General features: G+C 40.2%; 1 protein-coding gene across 2 annotated transcripts; it reads right to left on the bottom strand.

The window, feature by feature from the left end:
• Positions 1-31: 31 nt before the first annotated feature.
• Positions 32-11699, bottom strand: rnf141 (ring finger protein 141). 2 transcript variants are annotated; one of them, XM_071491026.1, is made up of 6 exons: positions 11528-11699; positions 8715-8918; positions 6515-6623; positions 4356-4537; positions 3559-3666; positions 32-3437 (listed from the first exon to the last, which is right to left on the bottom strand). In XM_071491026.1, the coding sequence occupies exons 2-6, from the start codon at positions 8849-8851 to the stop codon at positions 3287-3289; spliced, it is 687 nt and encodes a 228-aa protein (XP_071347127.1). In that variant the 5' UTR covers positions 8852-8918; positions 11528-11699; the 3' UTR covers positions 32-3286. The 2 variants fall into 2 exon arrangements, with proteins under 2 accessions (XP_071347127.1, XP_071347137.1); XM_071491036.1 differs by lacking the exon at positions 11528-11699 and adding an exon at positions 10376-10504 and having other exon boundaries at positions 3147-3437.
• Positions 11700-12055: the final 356 nt, after the last annotated feature.

The following is a 12055-nucleotide window of genomic DNA, read 5'->3' as shown; positions in this document are numbered from 1 at the left end:
TCAACCTTCAAATCCATCAGAACACAAAGTCTTTAAAGTGCAAAAAGTGAGTTTCTCTTTATTAATGATAATACAGTATAATAACAGCTCCTTTCATCCAGTTTTGCAAATACAATGTCTTCAAGAGTGCAAGGACTCATGTCAGCAGAAATTTAGGATAATGCTTCCACCTTAAGGTTGCAACATTACATTACACTGCAATTTGCACACGGGCATTTTCAAAAACATTTTCATACAGTGTGTGTATGTAGAATCAGATGTTTTATTGTAATCTATTATGAAAAGTGGTCTTGAAACCAAATTGAACCAAATTGAACCTTTCTCATATCAAATGCTAAATAACATCTCAATGGACCATGCAGTCATGTGGCCACTAGTTTAGACCGCCTGTGATCAAACTCTTGCTTAATTTGGTGAAAAAGGACCAGGGCTGCATATCTTTTGGTGCATATGGTGTCAATGCTGTTGGATTACAGTGTCAGATAATATTTTCCATCACAAAGATAAAATCCTTTGTAGTTGGACACAAACAGCAAGAAAGCGACAGTGAAATTTCAAAGTGCAATTGTCAGCATCGACAACCAAAAATTACTTTTGGTCCACAAAAAAAAAAATCACTTTTATGGTCTAACAGAAATCAGAAAGTATAGTAAATAGCTACTGTGTAAAATTATGTTACATTACTGTTGAATAATCATGGAGTTGTTTGATATTGGGAAAAATATCTTAAAATATTTAACTGTGATCAAATGCAAAGTTGATTTACTCACTCAATGTCACACAACAAAAAGAAGAATTAGCAATTTATATCACTACAACTTTAAATAAAGAATTAGATTTTAGTAAAATAGAACTTTATCAGCAGTGAAAATTAAGGTTAATACATATTCACATTTCATGAAATACTTCAGTATGGATCCCGTTCACATAGATCACAACTACATCCACTTAATCCTAAAGTGCTGTCTGTGATTTATTTGAATGGGAAACCAGGACAGAAAAACTTCAAAATAAAACTATTTTTGTGGCTTTAAATTCTACGTAACTGTAATCCTACAAGAAGTCAGTTGTAACTGAAAAGCTGCCTATCTCAGTAAATCAGTTATCTGGAATTAATGGCATGACAAAGCAAAGACAAGAACGGCTGTTTTGGGTGTGTGAACTACAGTACTGCTACAGCAATCAGATCAAAGTTATCTTAATGCAACTATAGAACGGAAAAAAATATTTCACAAATTAAAATATGACAACAGCATACATGACAAATAGTGGTTATTTCCAATAGCAATGAAGACACCAGAGCATGCCAAGTCATTAAATCATATAAAACTAATTAGTCCTGTTCACCCAAAAGACAGTCAGTCACTACATCAGGTCTGTAGTGGGTCAGAGCTTCAGTTTAACACATGTTCACATAACATGGCTCGTAAGGCATGTTATGTGAGATATAAACATGCAGGGTTACATTGCACAGACTACAGAACAGCTTTACATGTGCTAAATAAATTTGGCTTCACAGTTTGACCAGATACTCTGGCATAAAGGGCTGTGTTTGGTATCTTAGGTCTGCACCTGAAGCAAAAGTTATACATTTTGGGAAATGTGCTTATTTGCTCTCTGCTTGAGAGTTACACGACAAGATCAATATCACTCTCATGTCTGCCTATTGTACAGAGGACTACAGGATGCCGCCAGTTAGCTTAGCTTAGCATTAAGACTGGAAACAGGGAGGAAACAGCTGTCCAGGGGGGACAAAATTCACCCACCAACAACTCTAAAGCTCACTAATTAACACATCTACACAAAAATTAAAGTATAAAAATGTCAATTTGCTGTTTTATGGGGGCTGTGTGCCTGAGGTGCTGTCAGGTAAGCAGCTAACAGACAGACATGAGTGGTATCAATCTTCTCATTTAACAAATACTTTCCAAAATGTTGAATTATTCCTGCAAATTTAAATGTGTCATATTTATCAGCCCTCTCTGAAAAGTAAGCTGACTGAATCTCTTACGTCTCATCTTCTGTCCAACTCATATGAACATGAAAGGCAACTTCAACTTGGATCAGGATTCATATTATAAAGTCTCTGGTTTGTCTTTTTCTCCCATGTTGGATAAATCAGCCCAGCCTGTACTGTAAGAGCTGTACTTTTGGTTATTCTGTGTGTTAAATTAAAAGATTATAATTGATTATAGCATACGACATATACTGAATTTTCATTACAGACGACAGATTTTCACACACAGTTCCCATAAAGCACCACATCTACAATACATGGGTTACAAAGAGCATCCTGGGATTTCCAGGACAGGGTTTCATGGCAACACTTTCTTTTACAGATGGACATATTTTCCAGCTAAATTCCAGCGAACTTTCCTCATAATTTCCTAAAAATGAGCTGTGATTTAGCTGTAAATTACTGGGATATGTCTGAGAAAGCCATACCATTTGGTATGAATTATAAGGGAAATCGAGAAAGTGTTAGTTGCTACAGTTAATACGCACCTTGCTCATTACATTACTACATAATTCCTAGTTTTGGGGGAAAAAATAGTAGTAGGTAATTGAAAAATACTTGATACATGTTAATCTTGATAATCAGTAAATATCAATTTAATTGTCATTTACGCTGCATATTGGTTTATTGCACGCTTCAGCTGTGGTTTTTAGCCACATTGGAAATTCCTTAGTTTTTGTTTTGAACTCATATGATGATCAACAAATAAAACTCACTACATGCTATAAAATTTTGCAAACTCAGCAGTTACACTTACAAACACATTTGTACCTAATTTCCACAGACTGAAGCTATAAAACGAAGTGACTCAGTGTGGCACAATTTCGATCTAATTCAGATTTTTTATTTGTCTTTCTAGTAACTCAGTTTATGGAATGTTTTCACTTACATACCACACAATTTCCCACTTTTTTCTTAAAACTTAAATACAACTGTATCAACCACCACTTTCTTCATTTCTTTCATGTTTATTACCAAATTGTGCAGACCTTTCTTTGAAATATCCCGGTAATTTATGGTTAAATACCAGACAATTTCTAGGGAATTTATTAGGAAGGTTTCCAGGAAATCAGCTAGAGAACAGGGGACCTGTAAAATAAAGTGTTACTGGGTTTCATGCTCTGAAGCTGTCACTAAAAACATAAGCAGTAGGAAACCACGCTGGTTTCTTCTGCGGTGTTAGCTTTTAAGGAAAAAAAAATCTCCTCAGTGAAGGTGGCATTTTGTATTGCAAAGTCTACTTGGTATGGGTTGATTTCACTGGAGAAGTTAAGGCCTGTGTGGGTGGCCTGCCTCATCAGCCAAGTTGAGGATGTAGCCGGCTATGTCGTCCTCTGTGGGGAAGTCAGACATGACCCACGATTCATTGGCAGCAGTCACTTGCAGGCGACATATTGGACAGTTTCGGCTCTGCCCACTCCTGCAGAAACAGGACAGTGTGTCTGGTAATCGTAATAAAACTTTTCTGCGACAAAACTAAAATTATTTACTGGATAACAGATTAATTGTTGAAAAAAGTCAAGCTTTTTGTGTCATCTCACCATTTATCAATGCACTTCTGACAGAAGCTGTGTGCGCAAGGCAGGATAAGGTCGGCCTTTCCGTCCATGCAGATACAGCACTCCTCCTCGTCGGTCAGCTGCTTCACTCTGCACAGAAACACAAACAGAAAGGTTTTGAACTTTTCCTAAGCAGTAGATATCCCATTCGATGGGTTTCTGGCTGAGGATTTGCCAGAGAAAAATATATGTTTGAGAATTTAGGCATGATACCTCCTCAACCTGGCCAAAGCTCCTCCTATGGATGGCAATCCTTTTTCTGAGATAACAAGTTATTCTACCGAAAATTTAGTCGTTTAAATCATCATTAAAGCAGCCTTTAGGGTAACTCAGGACTCTTTTCCTGTTGTCCAGCTGCAGTGCCATCTGTGACGAGCAGAAAAAAAAAAACTGCTGTGGCTGTAAATGGGTCAAAAAACATGAGGTAAAAATAAAAGAGGCTGCAAATCTGAGAGTTGCTTATAATTATCTTTACGTCTGTCACTGTGTGAATTTCATCAATAAAAATACTGATCAGTCCGGCTCTATCTGACATCATTAGGTCATGGTTGAACAGACGGGTCATGAAATTTCTCTTTACACGAGACCTACAATAAATGTGAACCCCAGCACCGAAATAATTAAAACCAAAAGCCGGTGTAATCATCAAGGTTCATTCTTCCGTTGTTACTTGTGCTTCCACTAGTTTCCACACAGTGGTCACTCGTCTTCCCGTATATTAAACTGTTCAATATGAAAATGATGAATGATGAAATAAGGATCATGCTGTGGGAACTGACCTGCCCATCCACATGCTGGCCTGGCAGGAGTCTGTGGAGGGGAGCTGGGCAGACGGGCCCTCGCTGGCGCCCTCTGCAGACAGCACCTCAGTAGCCTGACTGGTGATGTCACGGTACAGCTGGATGAACTGGTACAGGTTCATGATCCGTGATGCTTCCACCATACCGTTCTCCTTGTTGATCTGGGGGAGGGCAAAGGCTAACACATGACTCACACACACGGGTGTAGTTTACTGTAGATATTTACCGACTCAGTCACAGTCCTACACTGAGGTTGGGTTCGACCTGTGAGGGATTGGACAGCCAGTACAGGTTACAGGTACAGGTTTATTTACCTCAAGCTGTTTACTGATCGCTGCTATTTTGTCGAGATTTTCCAAATCTTTAAAGGACTGGTTCCCAATTTTTAAAGTTTGTCTTAAAACAATAGTCAGGTGCCCAAACAGAAGGTCCAAATTAGTCAAATCAAGTGAATGACAGTTACTACCCCTCAACAGGATTCACTGTCCAGGAAAACAAAGAAGGAATTTTATTTTAAGAATTCAAATCTTTAGAAGATATCCACTTGATTTGTCTGAGTCAGACTAATGATGTCTCATATTTTCAATTAAACTTTACACTGTAAAAATTGTCGCTTACAGCAGCACACAAGGAATGGGGTTTTTTAATGCCCAGTATAAAGAGGAGAAATTATTACAGCAAGCAAAACATTATAAGACAGAAAACTGCAAACCTATCCCTTAAATTTGGCCTAAAAATCCCTGTGGGACCACTGTCCCTGAAAGCACCTGGCAATAGTATTTAATCATGATGTGACAGTAAAACAGAGTCAGGTGTTTCCACAGACAATCAGTGTAGTTCTCTGGTTATTAGTTTGCATGTAAATGATCTCTCAGGAGGCTGAGTCCTGTTGTGTTATTCGTAATAAAAGTAGTGATGCTGTCAACATGAAGCGCTGCACAATCTCAACAGTCGTGTTCCCTTTAAAATTAAACTGCAGACTGACTCAACCACAGTGGCGTATGGGTGGAACACCGAGGGAACAATACGTCACACGTTTCTGCTGCACTTACAAATCCCACGTCTTGAGGGAAAGTACCAGCTACAGCTGCTCACGTTTTGGCATGAGATAACCATAAGGCTGTGGTTATGGATACTGGCAGCCACATACATTCACATTTACAGTCAAAAGTTGCATTTCACTGTATACACTATCTATTTGAGAGATATCTTGTTTGAAAAAAAGATTAGAGAATGAACTACAGCCTCTCAGATAAGAGACAGAAAACATATGGCTGATCCAATATGGAAAAGAAACTACTACATGTCACTGAAACCAAAGAAAACAAAAGAAAAACCAACAGCCATGTAAAAAAACAAACAAAATACTGCACTATAACTTCAATCTGTACTGTAAATATCATGGAAATTTAAATATGCATATAGTGTCTATTATTGATAGGTCAATATTCTTTATATATCTTTTTTATGTTTTATAGATGAAGATGGGGGGTTATATTATTTATTATTATTATTATTATTTATTATATTTATTTATATTATTATTATCATTTTATTATATTCTGTAATGTGAAATGGAGCACTGCAACATAACAATTTCCCGTGAGGGATTAATAAAGTATTTCTGATTCTGATTCTGACTAAACAACTGTGGTTTTTTTTTGTTTGAAGAATTTAACTCTATTAGCTGATTAACTTCAGTCCCTGTTAATGATATGGCTGCTGTTGGAGGAGAGAGTGAATGAATGAGTGATGTAAAGAGAGAGAGAAGAGCTGCACAGACAGAGAAGGACAAGTTCACATCTTACCACACGTTTTAAAGCAAATGAGTTCAACATGAACTTTGACACTATGTGTTGTTTGTATGTAAAACCAAATATTTCAAATCTACTTTTTGTCTCGCTTTTCTAAAAAGGAAAAGATCTGCCTCATAGAGGTCTGCCTCCAAACTGATGAATGTGTCTGACTCTATTAAACAGAGAGAATATGCCTTCATGCTCCTTCCTCCACACATAATCACAGTTTGCAGGTGTATGGATCCACAGGCATCTGTTTCTCTCTCTGTCATAAAATCAAAAGGCCCAGGCAGATGCTCAGCTTGGCACGTGATGTGTGTGTAAAAGGGTATTTGGTCTCACCTTGGTACAAACGATCCTGACAGCCACCTTCCACAAGGCTGTGGCGTCGGATCCTGGCTGCACCTCAAACAGCAGGTGCTTCGGCTGTCCAGCAGCGAGCTTGGCCGTGCTGAGAGAGACGCAGCAGAGAACAGAGGGTGTGTTCAACTTCACAACCATCCTGCATCGTTTTTACTGCTGTTTGCTACAGTGCTGAACAGGACACTGTATAAACACAGCTACATATGCCAACACACACACACACGCACGCACAGAAGTGTTCAATATTTACATGACCACTAATATTCCATTTATTACCACTGACCTGTAATCAATGAAACAGCTGTTTGCTTGTGTTTTGACTGTTGGCTCACTCATTAAAAATACAAGGGACTGGAAGTTTTCCTGAGCAGTAAATATTCAAATCAGCCAGATCCTGATTCTGCAGACCAGCTCTGGACATACAGTGAGAGAGTATTCAGACCTGCTCCCTTTTTGCAAACATTATTGTGTTGTAGATTTCATTTTAAATGAATAGAACTGCCCGTTAAAACACTGTATAACCCATAATGATAAAGTGTAATTAAAAATAAAAAACTAAAATCTTTCTCTTTTGTTGCTGCACTCTTGATTGTATTCAGGTGTATCACGTTTGCTGGTTCTTCCATTTCACAATTATTGAGGCTCAGTGGCCTCAATCGTTCTGAAATGAAGGACGGACTCTTTAGTAACCAGCCCTGGTCAGGGAGGTGATCAAGAACCCAGCAGTCCCTCTATCAGACCTTCAGAAGTCCTCTGCAGAGACAGGAGAAACTGCTGGAAAGACGACCATCTGAGCAACTCTCCATCAGTCCAGCCTTATGCTACAGTGGTTAGACAGAAGCCACTTTGAGTAAAAGACATATGACAGCCTGCAGGACTTTGCCAAATGGCTTTTAAAGGACTCTGAGAGCAGGAGGATAAACATTCTCTGGTCTGATGAGACAAAAATGTAACCCTCTGGGCAGAACCCCAACACTATGTCTGATGAACACCTGGCTCTGCTCATCATTTGGCTGATACCATCCCCACGGTGACGCATGGTGGTGGCCGCATCATGCTGTGAGGACAGAGAGACCGGTCCTTGAAGAAAAGCTACTCTGGATCCTGTAAGACCTGAGATTGGGGGGCAACAGTTCATTCTTCAAGACAACAATAACCTGAAGCACACAGCCAAGACGGCACTGGAGTGGCTCCAGGACAAGTCTCTGACTGTCCTTCAGTGGTCCAGCTAAAGCCCAGACTCAAACTCCACAGAACATCTGTAGAGACACCTGAAGATAGGAGGTCAGACCTTTCCCATCCAACCTGACAGAGCTTGAGAGGATCTTCCAGGAAGAACGGGATAAACTGACCACATCCAGGTGTGCATATCTGGTAGAGACTAACCAAGGAGACCTGAAACTCTAACTGCTGCCTAAGAGGCTTCTACAGAGCACTGGATTATGATTGTAAAAGAGAGCTTTTCATTTTTGATTTTTCATATATTTGCAAAAAATTTCATAAAATGTGTTTTCACTGTGTCATTATGTGTTAGTGAGTGAAGACTGATGGGGAAACGTGCCAGTTTTATCTATCTGCAGTTAAATCTACAACACAACAAAGTGCACAAAAAGTGAGGGAGTCTGAGCACTCTCTGAAGCCTCTGTATCTACAGACAGGCTCCAGCCCCAGCATCACCCTCATGGATGACCGGGTGTAGCGAATGGATGGATGGATGGATGGATTTATTTTTCTTTTGGTTCATTTCATATTATTGAGTTTTTTGGAACAACTGAGACTAGCTCACTTTAACCACATTACCCTGCATCTCTGTTACTATCTCTGAGAGCTAGTGAGCTAAAATTAAATTGGCAGAAGCAGGGCCTAATGGGCCTGGGGAATAAAATGGGCCAAATCCTGGATGATGGAGCAGTGCTGCAGCTCTGCAGTTTTAACTCTCAACTGGAACAGACCAAACTACACTGACTGAAAACATGCACAGAACATTCAGGGATCCTCTGTGAAGTGATATTTCCATCTTTACATTCCTCTCACAGTCATTTGCTGAAAACAAGTTTGTTCCAAAGCAAACCTGTTTATTCCACTGTCTCTCCACTACATTTAAACTAAAAGTCAGTTGATTAAGTTAATAGAGTTAATTAGAGCTGTATGTAACTGTCCTCAACAGACTGAGACTTACACGTCATTCAGTTCGGCCACCCTTGCCAGAAACTCCTCGTAGGTGAGGTAGCCGCTGTCACGTACCAGCTGGGCGTGTTTCACCAGCTTCTCAGGCAGACGGTTCATCACCGCCTGACCTGAGATCTGCTGGCCCATCCCGGCAGCAGCAGCGCTTACAAAACAGCACTGGCAGAAGACCGCACCTCATTAAGTTCTGCAGAGCCTGGAGGGAAATAAACAGTTAAGTCAGTTTTTAACAATCTGGTTCGGACTGTTTGTTTGTGATAACCTGTATTTAATGTTCAGACCAGTGCAATTTTTTCCACTGTTCTGCACTTTTGGTTAAATGCTGAACTGTATTTTGTCGTCTCATTACTTGTACTTTCTGCATTGACAATCAACTTGAATCTAATCTCGTGTGTGTGGTTTAGTCTCAGCTCAGTTACTGTGTCTTGCAGAAATCATTACTAGAGGTCACGCAGGCCACTTTCACAGATGAGTCTGATTAACAGGAAGGAGCTGAGACAATATTGTATCAAGGTGTGAATGTTTATTTCATTATTTACTCATTCTTAAGAGCAAAACTTAAAATGTCAACATAATGTTAACATTATGAATCTAATTAGCAAATAATAGTTCAGTGGAAAATCAAATTGAGAGTTTTCACAATAAAATGTGTGAAATGTTGGGTGAGCGTTCCTATGGAAGCCACGTATTCATGTTAACTGATGTTTTGACTCGTCATCACACCATGAGGTGGGTATCAGTCACATGACAGGTGACATCATTCTTTACAGCCCCGACCTAACATACCATTAAACTGCCTTTAAATCCTACTGTCACCTCAGAGAGGAGCAGATACTCTGCAGCTGGATCCAGCCTCATATCCAGCTTGTATGTGATCAAACTAAATGACCATGGCTGGTTTCACTGACTTGATTAGGAAGTTTTATCTGAATGCCATGCCCACTCAGTCGTCCAGCTGTCATCCCCCTTATCTAGATCCCCTTGCCTTATAAAGAGTTACTAATTATACCAGAACCAATAACTATCTACATAATTATTTATTCAATCATTTTCTGATGGAAACAGAATGAACTGAACTTTACAGAACACACACAGGTTATGGTGCCTTGTATTTTGCTAATACACTACAAAGCCAAAAGTAAGCAACAACCAAAAAATGTGTGTGGACACCCGGATGTGACTGTAAACATTCCAAAACAATGGGCATTAATCTGCTGCTATAACAGCCTCCAATCTTCTGGCTGCAGATTTTTTTTAACCTGGCTGCAGGGATTTTCTTCCATTCAGCCTCCAGAGCATTAGTGAAGTCCACTACTAATGGGAACATGAAGGCCTGGTTCACAGTCGGCTTTCCAGTTCATGCAAAAGCTGTTGCAGTGGGCTGAGGTCAGGACTTTGTGCAGGCCAGTCAAGTTCTTCCACACCAAACTGAGAAAATAATTCCTCTGCGGACCTGGCTTTGTGCTTGAAGCAGAAAAGTGCACAGGCGTTTGTGGACAGGGATCTCCACATAAAGGTTTTAAAACATGGTCTTGTAAACCTGAGTGTCCTGCCACCAGCACCTGTGGTTTAGTCTGAACTCAGTTGTTGTTTTGCCTTGTCTTATTGAATCCTTAATGTTACTAGAGGCACTCATCAATTAGGAACACTTACAGTGGGTAGTTCCTCCCTTTGCTCTTAAACAGCCTCAGTTCTTCATGTCATTGATTCCACAAAATGTTGGAAACTTTCCTCTGAGACTCTGCTCCATGTTGACATTTCTGCAGATTCATCAGCTGCACATTCATGCTGCAAATCTCCTGTTCTACCACATCCCAGAGGAGTTTACTGGATTCAGGTCTGGTGATCTGGTGGGGAGGTCACTGAAGTTCACTGAACTCACTGTCATGTAGATGAAAGTGAGAGACAACTTCTGCTTTGTGACATGGAGCGTTATGCTGCAGGAAGTAGCCATGAGATGGTAAACTGTGGCCACAAAGGGAAGCACATGTTCAGCAACAATGCTTTGCAAATTGCAGTCAAGCTCAAAGTGCGAAGAAAACATTATCCACAACATTACACAACCACCACCTGCCTGGACTGTTGACACAGAGCAGGTCAGACCCATGGATTCACACTGTGGACACCAACCCCTGACCCTATTATCTGCTGCGTCAGCAGAAATCCAGATTCATCAGACCAGACTATGTCTGTCCAGTGTTGGTGAGTCTGTGTCCACTGCAGCCTCAGGTTTCTGTTCTTGGGGACAGGAGAGGAACCTGGTGTGGCCTCTGCTGTTGTAGCTCATCCACCTCAAGGTTGGAGGAGCTGTTCATCCTGATGTTTTTCTGTTTACCATAGTAAAGACTGTTATCTGATTTGCTGGAGCCTTTCTGTCAGCTCCAACCAGTCTGGTCATTCTCCTTCGACCTCTCACAAAGACAGTTTCTGTTTACAGAACTGCTGCTCACTGGAGGATTTTTTAAACACCATTCTTAGTAAACGCTAGAGACTGCTGGGTGTGAAAATCCCAGGAGATCAGCAGGTTCAGAAACTCGCAGGAACTGCAGCTGAACTGTGTTAGCTTAATTGTTAGCATTACATAACAACGTCCAACTGATCGGGAAGCTAACACTACTGGCGTTTCATACCTGAGCCGTCACCGCAGTGGATAACAGCATTGCTCTGGCTTTCAGACATTTAACTGACACTTTTAAAACATCATCTAAGTAAAACATAATCCTGCACTGAACCTAAAGTCAAACACGGCTCATCTGCCACAGCAACATCGCCAGCAGTTTGCTAACCAGGAGCAGCGTAACTCACCACTCAACGAGCCTCAGCGTGGACGAGCCGACGCTAAACATAAGAAAGATGAAGGTGACGATGAGAAAAACAAGCCTCTTAACACACTGTCAACATCAGAGGCAGAAGTTCACCATTAGCTGTTAGTTTCTGTTTTGGTTGACGCCGCACGTTGATCGCCGTTTGATGACGTCACAGTGTACGTCACTTTACCGTTACGAAATTCAATGTGGAGACACTTTTCAAAGCTGAAGTTACAAAGTGCTTCACTCAAGGGAGAAAATAAAAATTGACTGGTGTGAGATAAAAGAAATTATAAAAGGGGAATCACAACTGAATAAGAAGACGAATAAAATGAAGTATGATGTACAAATGTAATCTTTTGTCACATAATAGATGTTCGTGATTCCCCAGCTTTTTATATACAGTCTGTGTGCCCCAGTCTGAACCCAAAATGCTGAATTAAAATTCAAAGCAGATAATGAATCAATGATTTGTGGACTTACACATTTTTCGTTTTTTTTGTCACAGAACATATTTTCCAGATTA

Source organism: Trachinotus anak, unplaced genomic scaffold, assembly GCF_046630095.1.
Source record: "Trachinotus anak isolate AG129_WGS33_773 ecotype Australia unplaced genomic scaffold, CSIRO_AGI_Tana_v1 ptg000002l, whole genome shotgun sequence".
Classification (NCBI taxonomy): Eukaryota; Metazoa; Chordata; class Actinopteri; order Carangiformes; family Carangidae; genus Trachinotus; species Trachinotus anak.
The sequence above is the reverse complement of the archived record's forward strand: the minus strand, read 5'-3'. Positions and strand labels throughout refer to the sequence as shown.